The following is a 14,764-nucleotide window of genomic DNA, read 5'->3' as shown; positions in this document are numbered from 1 at the left end:
TAGAGTGTGAGTGTACAGTGCTCATGAAATGTATGTGTGTCAAGGAAACGTAGATATTGGTCATGTCTGCTTTAGGCTCAGGTGTTTCCTGTCTTTGCAGGAGTGCATGCAAGGGTCAATGTCAGTGAGATAGCTTGGCACTTCTAAGCTTGTTAGTGTTGCAGGCTGCTCTTTGTAGTTTACAGGGGAGTATATTTGCGTGATGGCAGCTGTGTGTCCTTCGGATAATCATGTTATTGCAAGTAGGCTCTAAACTTGACTGAGGACACTGGGCCCAGAGTTATCTGAGGGCATCCGGTTTAACCAGAGCTTTGGTCTGCTAGTAACGCTTTATATTTGATTATTTATATAACAATACCAATTCAGTCTTCTGCCAACAGGCTCTCATACTACTCAATCCAGCAATCACCTTTAATGACCTGACATTGTTCCACATAATGGAAACATACTATAATGTTAGACTACATGAACTTTCCTGCTCAAATGAACTGGTGTTACTTAAACAATCAAACCAAGAATCAATAACCATCAGAATCCATTCTCACAATGTCTTACTCACTCACAACCTTCAGATCTCTCTTTCTTACAGCCAAATAAACCCAATCAACATCTGGCAATCAAAATTGTACTGCTAGAGGTACAGAAAAAGAGTGTACCTGAACAACGGTCAAAACAATTAGAGTAAGGTTATTGTATATTCAAACTAATAACGCAAATGTACATTATTCTACAACAATCTACCTGCCTCCAGCAACTTACCCTGACAATTAGTAGCCAACATAGCAACTAACTTTCTTCCATACTTTATTTTTTTCCCATTCTGCAAAAATATATAACCCCTCTCATTTCAACATTTTTCCTTACCTCTATGTGAGATTAAAAGGTTAGGTTAGACTACTGCAATGCTCTATTTTCCGGCTACCCGGATAAAGCACTAAATAAACTTCAGTTAGTGCTAAATACGGCTGCTAGAATCCTGACTAGAACCAAAAAATTTGATCATATTACTCCAGTGCTAGCCTCTCTACACTGGCTTCCTGTCAAAGCAAGGGCTGATTTCAAGGTTTTACTGCTAACCTACAAAGCATTACATGGGCTTGCTCCTACCTACCTCTCTGATTTGGTCCTGCCGTACATACCTACACGTACGCTACGGTCACAAGACGCAGGCCTCCTAATTGTCCCTAGAATTTCTAAGCAAACAGCTGGAGGCAGGGCTTTCTCCTATAGAGCTCCATTTTTATGGAACGGTCTGCCTACCCATGTCAGAGACGCAAACTCGGTCTCAACCTTTAAGTCTTTACTGAAGACTCATCTCTTCAGTGAGTCATATGATTGAGTGTAGTCTGGCCCAGGAGTGGGAAGGTGAACGGAAAGGCTCTGGTCGTTTGGCACCACGAACCGCCCTTGCTGTCTCTGCCTGGCCGGTTCCCCTCTTTTCACTGGGATTCTTTGCCTCTAACCCTGTTACTGGGGCTGAGTCACTGGCTTGCTGGGGCTCTCTCGTGCCGTCCCTGAGAGGGGGTGCGTCACCTGGGTGGGTTGATTCACTGTTGTGGTCGGCCTGTCTGGGTCCCCCCCTTGGGTTGTACCGTGTCGGAGATCTTTGTGGGCTATACTCGGCCTTGTCTCAGGATGGTAAGTTGGTGGTTGAAGATTTCCCTCTAGTGGTGTGGGGGCTGTGCTTTGGCAAAGTGGGTGGGGTTATATCCTTCCTGTTTGGCCCTGTCCGGGGGTGTCCTCGGATGGGGCCACAGTGTCTCCTGACCCCTCCTGTCTCAGCCTCCAGTATTTATGCTGCAGTAGTTTATGTGTCGGGGGGCTAGGGTCAGTTTGAGCAACGAACCAGGATGGTAAGTTGGTGGTTGAAGATTTCCCTCTAGTGGTTGTTTATCTGGAGTACTTCTCCTGTCCTATTCAGGTGTCCTGTGTGAATCTAAGTGTGTGTTCTCTAATTCTCTCCTTCTCTCTTTCTTTCTCTCTCTCGGAGGACCTGAGCCCTAGGACCATGCCCCAGGACTACCTGACATGATGACTCCTTGCTGTCCCCAGTCCACCTGGCCATGCTGCTGCTCCAGTTTCAACTGGCCTGGGCCCTAGGACCATGTCCCAGGACTACCTGACATGAGGACTCCTTGCTGTCCCCAGTCCACCTGGCCATGCTCCTGCTCCAGTTTCAACTGTTCTGCCTTACTATTATTCAACCATGCTGGTCATTTATGAACATTTGAACATCTTGGCCACGTTCTGTTATAATCTCCACCCGGCACAGCCAGAAGAGGACTGGCCACCCCACATATGCTCTCTCTAATTCTCTCTTTCTTTCTCTCTCTCGGAGGACCTGAGCCCTAGGACCGTGCCCCAGGACTACCTGACATGATGGCTCCTTGCTGTCCCCAGTCCACCTGACTGTGCTGCTGCTCCAGTTTCAACTGTTCTGCCTTATTATTATTTGACCATGCTGGTCATTTATGAACATTTGAACATCTTGGTCATGTTCTGTTATAATCTCTACCCGGCACAGCCAGAAGAGGACTGGCCCCCACAGAGCCCCGCCCACATTCCAGCAACTGATGAACAGAGTACTTCAACCCCACCAGCAGTACCCAGTTACCTATCTGAATGATATCATCATCCACAGCTGTTACTGTAATTGAATTATTCCAATATGTTTTAATTAATTGATCACCACTTAGATGACAGTTCTAATTAACAGAAAACCTAGGAATGCATTCGTTGCTTTATCTAAAACACCCCAGAGCTCAGTTTCGTCGGTTCAACCATAGGTTAACGAACCTATCTGTTTACTTAACCCACTCCTCTCCAGACTAGTTTGGAATGGTAATCTGTCAGGATTTGGCCAGGGTTGTTCTGGTTTTTGGTCACTAGATGCCCCCATTGTGCCTTTTGACCCTTTGTTTTCCCTTGATGCCCATTATTATTTCCACCTGTGCCTCGTTTCCCCTGATTGTATTTAAACCCTTTGTTTTCCTCTGTTCTTTGCTCTGTGTTTGTATGTTAGCACCCAGCCCTAGTACTCTGAGAACTCTTGTTGATTCCCGTGGACTCTCTTGTGGAATTCTGTTTTTTGTTCTTGTTTGTTTGTTTTTTGAGTATCTTTTGAGGCTTTTTGTGCTTTACCTTCCACCTTGTGGATTTACCTTTTTTGTCTTGGAGGATTACCTTTGTTCTTGTAGGATTCCTTTTGAGGTTGTGGAGTTACATGTTTTCCTGAAGAACTTCACTTTTTACTTCATTAAATACACCGTCTCAAGTATTGCTGTGTCTGCCTCATTTTCTGTGTTGTGCCTGACTATTTGTGGCTCAGTTGGTTAAGTGACTGTCTCTCACTCCGGAGACCCGGGTTCGTAACCGGGTCCTCACAGTAATCGTTATATTTAATTACTCCTTGTTCATGCCACATAATCCCTTCTTATGAACTCATATTGTTAATCAGATATAATAAAACAGAGTATAAGTTTACTTAGTTACAGTTCTATTTAAAATTAGGATATTGTTTAGTCATTTATTCATAATATTCCTAACAACAGCCAAGGTCGGGAGGATGTGCCAGGTCTCGACGGGCTCACCGGCCAGGACTAATTGGGACTGATTGGGAGTTGGTGAGTAATCAAGGGAAGATTGCTCACCAGCTGTGCAAGGCCCATAAAGCTGCCAGAAGGGCAGCACACAGGAAGAGTGGGGGAAGAAAGGACACCCATATAGTTGGGGACGGTTGCAGAGGTATGAGGTGGGAGTTCAGTTTTTGTGCCCGACAGGATACAGCGAAGCCCAGAAGACGGTATCCCGGAGAGGGTCTCATGGGGGATACAGTAAGAACCGGTGCCCAGAAGACGGTATCCCGGAGAGGGTCTCATGGGGGATACAGTAAGACCCGAAGCCCAGAAGACGGTATCCCGGAGAGGGTCTCCAGAAGATGGTATCCCGGAGAGGGTCTCATGGGGGATACAGTAAGACCCGGAGCCCAGAAGACGGTATCCCGGAGAGGGTCTCATGGGGGATACAGTAAGACCCGGAGCCCAGAAGGTGGTATCCCGGAGAGGGTCTCATGGGGGATACAGTAAGACCCGGAGCCCAGAAGACGGTATCCCGGAGAGGGTCTCATGGGGGATACAGTAAGACACGAAGCCCAGAAGACCGGTATCCCAGAGAGGGTCTCATGGGGAGACCTATCCTTTTCTTTTTGATTTATTATTTAAATAAACACCCTTGAAACTGAGCTAATCCTTCTCTGTCTGTGTCTGATCTGTGTAAACGTCTTGACCAAACCCCCTGGTCTGCCACAATATGTAACTACTACTATATTCATATATACCTACTACTATATCATATATACTATATATATATATATAATGTTGTGTCTTTGGCTATGCCGGATTAATTGCTATGACATGCTATTCTATAAAATAATTTATCCGTAATTAATATCACCTGATTGAGCTAATCATGTACTACTAGAGAGTCCTTCCTAACCTGCGTTTGCAGCTGCAGTCGCTAACTCAACGGCTAGGAGGTATCACTTCTGTCGTGAATAAGAGTTCAAAGTTCATTCCATTCGCAACCAAAGCTCATGCTTATGTTGGCTTCGTTCTGTAGTTTTATCTGAACCATTCTGACATGGGATCGTCATCCTCACATCATAAACCAACCCCCAACGTCATGACAATAACTATTACTATATTCATATATACCTACTACTATATCATATATAATACATATATAACTACTATAATGTTCATAAACACTACCATTCATAAGTTTGGCGTCACTTGATATAACCATGCATTTATCAGCTACCTGTATCTCTAATATAACCATGTATTAATCAGCTACCTGTATCTCTAATATAACCATGTATTAATCAGCTACCTGTATCTCTAATATAACCATGTATTTATCAGCTACCTGTATCTCTAATATAACCATGTATTTATCAGCTACCTGTATCTCTACTATAACCATGTATTTATCAGCTACCTGTATCTCTAATATAACCATGTATTTATCAGCTACCTGTATCTCTAATATAACCATGTATTTATCAGCTACCTGTATCTCTAATATAACCATGTATTTATCAGCTACCTGTATCTCTAATATAACCATGTATTTATCAGCTACCTGTATCTCTAATATAACCATGTATTTATCAGCTACCTGTATCTCTAATATAACCATGTATTTATCAGCTACCTGTATCTCTAATATAACCATGTATTTATCAGCTACCTGTATCTCTAATATAACCATGTATTTATCAGCTACCTGTATCTCTAATATAACCATGTATTTATCAGCTACCTGTATCTCTAATATAACCATGTATTTATCAGCTACCTGTATCTCTAATATAACCATGTATTTATCAGCTACCTGTATCTCTAATATAACCATGTATTTATCAGCTACCTGTATCTCTAATATAACCATGTATTTATCAGCTACCTGTATCTCTAATATAACCATGTATTTATCAGCTACCTGTATCTCTAATATAACCATGTATTTATCAGCTACCTGTATCTCTACTATAACCATGTATTTATCAGCTACCTGTATCTCTAATATAACCATGTATTTATCAGCTACCTGTATCTCTACTATAACCATGTATTTATCAGCTACCTGTATCTCTAATATAACCATGTATTTATCAGCTACCTGTATCTCTACTATAACCATGTATTTATCAGCTACCTGTATCTCAATTAGAACCATGTATTAATTAGCAGATCTGAACATGAAACAGAACACTCTGAATGGAATTTCTGCACTTAGTCCACACACACATACACATTACCAAACGTTCTCCGCACTTCACACACTTCAAACAAGCTTCCTGAATAATGATGAGCTCATGGTACAATAGGACAGGAGGTGGGAGGGGGTTGAACACACAGACAGAATGTTGGAAGACCACCACTCAAAGGAGATGGAGCGATGGAGAGAGACGGATGGATGGAGGGAGAGGGAGGGAGGGAGGGATGGATGGATGGAGGGAGGGAGGGAGGGATGGATGGAGAGAGAGAGAAAGCATTTGTCTTAGTTGAACTGAGATGAAGGGAGGCGTGTGGTGTGTTTCTGTTTGGAGTGGCATATGATTACCCTCTCATTTCCTCTCAGCTCTTCCCACTCTCTCCATCTCTTCGTCTCTCCATCTCTTCGTCTCTCCATCCTTCCATCTCTCCCCTCCTCCCTCTCATCTCTCCCCTCCTCCCTCTCATCTCTCCCCTCCTCCCTCTCATCTCTCCCCTCCTCCCTCTCATCTCTCCCCTCCTCCCTCTCATCTATCCCCTCCTCCCTCTCATCTCTCCCCTCCTCCCTCTCATCTCTCCCCTCGTCCCTCTCATCTCTCCCCTCCTCCCTCTCATATCTCTCCTCCTCCGTCTCATCTCTCCCCTCCTCCCTCTCATCTCTCCCCTCCTCCCTCTCATCTCTCCCCTCCTCCCTCTCATCTCTCCCCTCCTCCCTCTCATCTCTCCCCTCGTCCCTCTCATCTGTCTGTGTTTGTATTTCACAGAAGTAACCTGTTGCATTCAGGGGCAGACTGACATATAGGCAGACCTCTATAGCATATACACACATCTAAACTGACAGACTTTTTCAACACACACACACATTCACACAGCTATGGAGAGAGACAGATGATTTAGTCTGTGGTTTACTATTCAATGTTAGTACACAGCGAGTTGGTTTTGAGGTTGTGTGGCTGGTTGACTGGCTGGGACGGCACAATCTAGTGTCTAGCATTCTACAGGGACGGAGGACAACAGGAAGGTGAAGCCTCTCTCCTTCTCTCCTCTCTCCCTCTCTCCTCTCCTCTCTCCTTCTCTCCTCTCTCCTTCTCTCCTTCTCTCCCTCTCTCTCCATCTCCCTTTCTGTCCCTCACTCTCTCTCATTCTACAGGGACGGAGGACAACAGGAAGGTGAAGCCTGAAAAAGACCAAATGTGAAGGTATTTGTCTAGGGTTCCTCACTTCACACTTCTCTCTTCATCCCACTAGTCCTTTCCTCTTTACCTCTGTCTCTCTCTCTCCTTCTCTCCTCTCTCCTTCTCTCCTCTCTCCCTATCTCCCTTTCTGTCCCTCACTCTCTCTCTTTCATCTCTCCCTCTCATTTTCTATCCTCTTCTCTCCTCCCCCCCATCTTTCTCCTCCCTCTCTCTCCTTCGTTACTCATAGCATTCTTTGTTTCTGTGACCAGGCGGTTGCTATGGTGGCCAAGGTTGTCTCCATGGTGATGGTAGCTTGTTGGTTACGTTTGGTTATGTTTCTGGACAATCCATGTCCTGGCTGACCTTCACACTGTGTGTCTAGATGACGGGGCAGGTGTTGGGTGAGGGTACTGAGCTGGCGTCTCAGAGGCTGTCAGTGAAGACATGGCTGGACGAGGAATGCGAGAGAGCAGACAGCAACCTGAGTCATCTGAGTCGGTATGAACACACACACACAAACACACACACACACACACACGCACGCACGCACGCACGCACGCACACACACACACACACACACATTTATTTTCCAGCAGCACACCATCCCATTTTCCACCACTGGCTTGCCAGTGACCAGTGTTCCACTATTAAAGTGACCTGTGTTCCATATATATTTACAGCAGCAGCCTCTGAGAGGCAGGGTAACTGGGTGTTTAACATAGCTACTAACAGGATGTCTGTCAGGTCAGGTGTTTAACATAGCTACTAGCAGGATGTCTGTCAGGTCAGGTGTTTAACATAGCTACTAGCAGGATGTCTGTCAGGTCAGGTGTTTAACATAGCTACTAGCAGGATGTCTGTCAGGTGTTTAACATAGCTACTAGCAGGATGTCTGTCAGGTCAGGTGTTTAACATAGCTACTAGCAGGATGTCTGTCAGGTGTTTAACATAGCTACTAGCAGGATGTCTGTCAGGCGTTTAACATAGCTACTAGCAGGATGTCTGTCAGGTGTTTAACATAGCTACTAACAGGATGTCTGTCAGGTGTTTAACATAGCTACTAGCAGGATGTCTGTCAGGTGTTTAACATAGCTACTAGCAGGATGTCTGTCAGGTGTTTAACATAGCTACTAACAGGATGTCTGTCAGGTGTTTAACATAGCTACTAACAGGATGTCTGTCAGGTGTTTAACATAGCTACTAGCAGGATGTCTGTCAGGTCAGGTGTTTAACATAGCTACTAGCAGGATGTCTGTCAGGTCAGGTGTTTAACATAGCTACTAGCAGGATGTCTGTCAGGTCAGGTGTTTAACATAGCTACTAGCAGGATGTCTCAGGTCAGGTGTTTAACATAGCTACTAACAGGATGTCTGTCAGGTGTTTAACATAGCTACTAGCAGGATGTCTCAGGTCAGGTGTTTAACATAGCTACTAGCAGGATGTCTATCAGGGTGTTTAACATAGCTACTAGCAGGATGTCTCAGGTCAGGTGTTTAACATAGCTACTAACAGGATGTCTGTCAGGTCAGGTGTTTAACATAGCTACTAACAGGATGTCTGTCAGGTGTTTAACATAGCTACTAGCAGGATGTCTGTCAGGTCAGGTGTTTAACATAGCTACTAACAGGATGTCTGTCAGGTGTTTAACATAGCTACTAACAGGATGTCTGTCAGGTGTTTAACATAGCTACTAACAGGATGTCTGTCAGGTGTTTAACATAGCTACTAACAGGATGTCTGTCAGGTGTTTAACATAGCTACTAGCAGGATGTCTGTCAGGTGTTTAACATAGCTACTAGCAGGATGTCTGTCAGGTCAGGTGTTTAACATAGCTACTAACAGGATGTCTGTCAGGTCAGGTGTTTAACATAGCTACTAGCAGGATGTCTGTCAGGTGTTTAACATAGCTACTAGCAGGATGTCTGTCAGGTCAGGTGTTTAACATAGCTACTAACAGGATGTCTGTCAGGTCAGGTGTTTAACATAGCTACTAGCAGGATGTCTGTCAGGTGTTTAACATAGCTACTAGCAGGATGTCTGTCAGGTGTTTAACATAGCTACTAACAGGATGTCTGTCAGGTGTTTAACATAACTACTAGCAGGATGTCTGTCAGGTCAGGTGTTTAACATAGCTACTAACAGGATGTCTGTCAGGTGTTTAACATAGCTACTAACAGGATGTCTGTCAGGTCAGGTGTTTAACATAGCTACTAACAGGATGTCTGTCAGGTGTTTAACATAGCTACTAGCAGGATGTCTGTCAGGTCAGGTGTTTAACATAGCTACTAACAGGATGTCTGTCAGGTCAGGTGTTTAACATAGCTACTAGCAGGATGTCTGTCAGGTGTTTAACATAGCTACTAACAGGATGTCTGTCAGGTGTTTAACATAGCTACTAGCAGGATGTCTGTCAGGTGTTTAATATAACTACTAGCAGGATGTCTGTCAGGTCAGGTGTTTAACATAGCTACTAGCAGGATGTCTGTCAGGTGTTTAACATAGCTACTAGCAGGATGTCTGTCAGGTGTTTAACATAGCTACTAACAGGATGTCAGGTCAGGTGTTTAACATAGCTACTAGCAGGATGTCTGTCAGGTCAGGTGTTTAACATAGCTACTAGCAGGATGTCTGTCAGGTCAGGTGTTTAACATAGCTACTAACAGGATGTCTGTCAGGTGTTTAACATAGCTACTAGCAGGATGTCTGTCAGGTGTTTAACATAGCTACTAGCAGGATGTCTGTCAGGTGTTTAACATAGCTACTAACAGGATGTCTGTCAGGTGTTTAACATAGCTACTAACAGAATGTCTGTCAGGTGTTTAACATAACTACTAACAGGATGTCTGTCAGGTCAGGTGTTTAACATAGCTACTAGCAGGATGTCTGTCAGGTCAGGTGTTTAACATAGCTACTAACAGGATGTCTGTCAGGTCAGGTGTTTAACATAGCTACTAGCAGGATGTCTGTCAGGTCAGGTGTTTAACATAGCTACTAGCAGGATGTCTGTCAGGTGTTTAACATAGCTACTAACAGGATGTCTGTCAGGTGTTTAACATAGCTACTAGCAGGATGTCTGTCAGGTCAGGTGTTTAACATAGCTACTAGCAGGATGTCTATCAGGTGTTTAACATAGCTACTAGCAGGATGTCTGTCAGGTCAGGTGTTTAACATAGCTACTAACAGGATGTCTGTCAGGTCAGGTGTTTAACATAGCTACTAACAGGATGTCTGTCAGGTGTTTAACATAGCTACTAACAGGATGTCTGTCAGGTCAGGTGTTTAACATAGCTACTAGCAGGATGTCTGTCAGGTGTTTAACATAGCTACTAGCAGGATGTCTGTCAGGTGTTTAACATAGCTACTAACAGGATGTCTGTCAGGTGTTTAACATAGCTACTAGCAGGATGTCTGTCAGGTGTTTAACATAGCTACTAGCAGGATGTCTGTCAGGTGTTTAACATAGCTACTAGCAGGATGTCTGTCAGGTCAGGTGTTTAACATAGCTACTAACAGGATGTCTGTCAGGTCAGGTGTTTAACATAGCTACTAGCAGGATGTCTGTCAGGTGTTTAACATAGCTACTAGCAGGATGTCTGTCAGGTCAGGTGTTTAACATAGCTACTAACAGGATGTCTGTCAGGTCAGGTGTTTAACATAGCTACTAGCAGGATGTCTGTCAGGTGTTTAACATAGCTACTAGCAGGATGTCTGTCAGGTGTTTAACATAGCTACTAACAGGATGTCTGTCAGGTGTTTAACATAACTACTAGCAGGATGTCTGTCAGGTCAGGTGTTTAACATAGCTACTAACAGGATGTCTGTCAGGTGTTTAACATAGCTACTAACAGGATGTCTGTCAGGTCAGGTGTTTAACATAGCTACTAACAGGATGTCTGTCAGGTGTTTAACATAGCTACTAGCAGGATGTCTGTCAGGTCAGGTGTTTAACATAGCTACTAACAGGATGTCTGTCAGGTCAGGTGTTTAACATAGCTACTAGCAGGATGTCTGTCAGGTGTTTAACATAGCTACTAACAGGATGTCTGTCAGGTGTTTAACATAGCTACTAGCAGGATGTCTGTCAGGTGTTTAATATAACTACTAGCAGGATGTCTGTCAGGTCAGGTGTTTAACATAGCTACTAGCAGGATGTCTGTCAGGTGTTTAACATAGCTACTAGCAGGATGTCTGTCAGGTGTTTAACATAGCTACTAACAGGATGTCAGGTCAGGTGTTTAACATAGCTACTAGCAGGATGTCTGTCAGGTCAGGTGTTTAACATAGCTACTAGCAGGATGTCTGTCAGGTCAGGTGTTTAACATAGCTACTAACAGGATGTCTGTCAGGTGTTTAACATAGCTACTAGCAGGATGTCTGTCAGGTGTTTAACATAGCTACTAGCAGGATGTCTGTCAGGTGTTTAACATAGCTACTAACAGGATGTCTGTCAGGTGTTTAACATAGCTACTAACAGGATGTCTGTCAGGTGTTTAACATAGCTACTAACAGGATGTCTGTCAGGTGTTTAACATAGCTACTAGCAGGATGTCTGTCAGGTGTTTAACATAGCTACTAACAGGATATCTGTCAGGTGCCTTTTGACCTTTTGTTTTCCCTTGATCCCCATTATTATTTGCACCTGTGCCTCGTTTCCCCTGATTGTATTTAAACCCTTTGTTTTCCTCTGTTCTTTGCTCTGTGTTTGTATGTTAGCACCCAGCCCTAGTACTCTGAGAACTCTTGTTGATCCCGATGGACTCTCTTGTGGAATTCTGTTTTTTATTCTTGTTTGTTTGTTTTTTGAGTCTTTTGTCTTTTTGAATCTTTTGAGGCTTTTTATGCTTTACCTTCCACCTTGTGGATTTACCTTTTTTGTCTTGGAGGATTACCTTTGTTCTTGTAGGATTCCTTTTGAGGTTGTGGAGTTACATGTTTTCCTTAAGAACTTCACTTTTTACTTCATTCATTTACTTCACCGTCTCAAGTACTGCTGTGTCTGCCTCATCTTCTGGGTTCTGCCGACGATTTGTGGCTCAGTTGGTTATGTGACTGTTTCTCACTCCGGAGACCCGGGTTCGCAACCGGGTCCTGACAGTCTGTCAGGTGTTTAACATAGCTACTAGCAGGATGTCTGTCAGGTCAGGTGTTTAACATAGCCTCTATCAGGATGACTAGTAGGGGTTCAATGTATTCAATGTACAAGCTGTTTGGCAGTCTGATGGCTTGGGGGTAGAAGCTGTTCAGCAGTCTGATGGCTTGGGGGTGGAAGCTGTTTGGCAGTCTGATGGCTTGGGGCAGAAGCTGTTTGTCAGTCTGATGGCTTGGGGGTGGAAGCGGTTTGGCAGTCTGATGGCTTGGGGTGGAAGCTGTTCAGCAATCTGATGGCTTGGGGGTGGAAGCTGTTTGGCAGTCTGATGGCTTGGGGGTAGAAGCTGTTTGGCAGTCTGATTGCTTGGGGGTGGAACCTGTTTGGCAGTCTGATGGCTTTGGGGTGGAAGCTGTTTGGCAGTCTGATGGCTTGGGGGTAGATGCTGTTTGGCAGACTGATGGCTTGGCGGTAGAAGCTGTTTGGCAGACTGATGGCTTGGGGGTAGAAGCTGTTTGGCAGACTGATGGCTTGGGGGTAGAAGCTGTTTGGCAGTCTGATGGCTTGGGGGTAGAAGCTGTTTGGAAGTCTGATGGCTTGGGGGTGGAAGTTAAGGAGCCTTTTGGACGTGGACCTGTGCTCCGTTATGGCTTGCCGTGTCGTAGCACAGAGAATTATGACGGATGAATGGAGTCTTTGAACATTTTGGGGGCCTTCCTCTGAGTGTGCAAGCTGTCATCAGGCAAAAGTTGGCTGCTTTGAAGAACCTAAAATCTGAAATATATTTGATTTGTTTAACACTTCTTTTGGTTACTACATGATTCCATATGTGTTTTTTCTTAGTTGGTATGTCTTCACTATTATTCTACAATGTAGAAAATTGTAAAAATAAAGAAAAACCCTTGAATGAGTAGGTGTGTCCAAACTTTTGACTGGTACACAGGATGTTTAATAGGATGTCTCTCAGGTACACACACACACACACACACACACACACACACACACACACACACACACACACACACACACACACACACACACACACACACACACACACACACACACACACACACACACACACACACACACACACACACACATTTCTTAATCCTTCATGTGTGCGTGTAGAGGCCAGTCTATGTGTGATGACACGTCGTCAGAACTACAACGGATGGCTGTCATTGACCGGAGAGGACTCACCTCCCAGAACTCCTTCAGAGGGAGAGGAGCCATGTCAAGGTGACACAAAACACTGCCATGTTGTCTGTTATATTCACATATAACGTTTATAAAAGGAACAAAATTACAGACACAACATGTAAAGTGTTAGTCCAATGTTTCATGAACTGAATTTTAAAATCCTGAGGAGTATTTATGTCTGTAGTAAAGCCCTTTTTGGGAACTAATTCTGATTGGCTGAGCCTGGCTCCCCAGTGGGTGGGCCTATGCTCTCCAAGGCCTACCAATGGCTGCGCCCCTGCCCAGTCATTGAAATCCATAGAGTCGGGCCTAATGAAATTATTTCAATTGACTGATTTCCTGAAATGAACTGTGTTTTATCATTTTTGCTTCGGTATAAATAATATGTCAATATTTTCTAACATAGTACAATGCAATGTTATGTCACAATATCCTAATATACATGTGTGTTTGTGTGTGTGTTTCTGTGTGTTTCCAGGTTGGTCAGCATGGTGGTGACTTTGAGAGAGTGGGCTCATAAGAGTTTGGTTGAGGAGCAAGAGAGACCTGATTCGTTCCTGGAAAGGTTCCGAGGCCCTGATCTGCAGGCTCCGCCCAGCAGGATCAGCCAATCACGACCGGATGCTGAGCCCACTGACCACAACGACCACATACACACGTATGATACTCCGCATGATTTCCTAATTTCTGATTTACTACAAATAGTGACAATTCATACCACCAGTCAGCTGACAAACACAGCAAAGCAATTCCACTCTTCCGCTCTCTCTCCCACTCTTTCTTTCTCTCTCTCTCCCTACCCCTCTCTGTCACTCACTCCCTCTCTGCCTCTCACTTCCTCTCCCCCCTTCCTGCAGTAAGAGTCCAGTTATGTTGATATTATCTCCAGCTGATAATATCTATTACCACTGGCTCCTGATCATCTCGACTGCTGTGCTCTACAACTGGTGCCTCCTGGTGGCCAGGTATGGCAGCACACTTCTCTTCTTTTGTACAACATCATTGCTGTGAGACTGCTGAGTCATTTTACGTAGGTCAGGAATGAATCCAAGGCAATTTTTCAGAGCAGCGCGCTAGACAGCTGACAATCAAGGCATTTTGCTCCACCTTTAAAAGTCTGTTAGGGACGTTATTTATACTGAACAAAAATATAAAAGCAACATGCAACAATTTCAAATATTTTTCAGAATTACAGTTCACATGAGGAAATCAGTCAATTTATATAAATTCATTAGGCCCTAATCTATGGATTTCACATGATTAGGCAGTGGTGTAGCCATGGGTGGGCCTGGGAAGTAGCCAGACCCACCCACTGGGGAGCCAACCCCAGCCAATCAGAATTCATTTTTCCCCACAAAAGGGCTATATTTCAGCATTCACACCCCCCTCCTTGATGATCACGCAGCTGTGTGTAATGATCATGCTGTTTAATCATCTACATGCCAAGTGGCTGGATTATCTTGACAAAGGATCAAATGTTCACTAACAGGAATGTAATCAAATTTGTGTACAACATTTTAGAC

At 44.2% G+C, this 14,764-nt stretch overlaps 1 protein-coding gene across 3 annotated transcripts in view; it reads left to right on the top strand.

Annotated features, from left to right (window-relative positions):
• Window positions 1–6,441: 6,441 nt before the first annotated feature.
• LOC124011285 (cyclic nucleotide-gated cation channel-like) overlaps window positions 6,442–14,764 on the top strand; it is a 38,753-nt gene continuing 30,430 nt past the window's right edge. The window contains exons 1-6 of one of the 3 annotated variants that reach the window (XM_046324506.1): window positions 6,443–6,798; window positions 6,928–6,976; window positions 7,338–7,453; window positions 13,170–13,280; window positions 13,720–13,899; window positions 14,099–14,206. In XM_046324506.1, coding sequence (XP_046180462.1) covers window positions 7,338–7,453; window positions 13,170–13,280; window positions 13,720–13,899; window positions 14,099–14,206 — 515 coding nt within the window. In that variant the 5' untranslated portion in view covers window positions 6,443–6,798; window positions 6,928–6,976. Of the gene's footprint in view, window positions 6,977–7,337; window positions 7,454–13,169; window positions 13,281–13,719; window positions 13,900–14,098; window positions 14,207–14,764 lie in introns of all 3 variants that reach the window. The other 2 variants (XM_046324505.1, XM_046324507.1) reach the window with 2 other exon arrangements.

Source organism: Oncorhynchus gorbuscha, linkage group LG23, assembly GCF_021184085.1.
Source record: "Oncorhynchus gorbuscha isolate QuinsamMale2020 ecotype Even-year linkage group LG23, OgorEven_v1.0, whole genome shotgun sequence".
Taxonomy (NCBI): domain Eukaryota; kingdom Metazoa; phylum Chordata; class Actinopteri; order Salmoniformes; family Salmonidae; genus Oncorhynchus; species Oncorhynchus gorbuscha.
The sequence above is the reverse complement of the archived record's forward strand: the minus strand, read 5'-3'. Positions and strand labels throughout refer to the sequence as shown.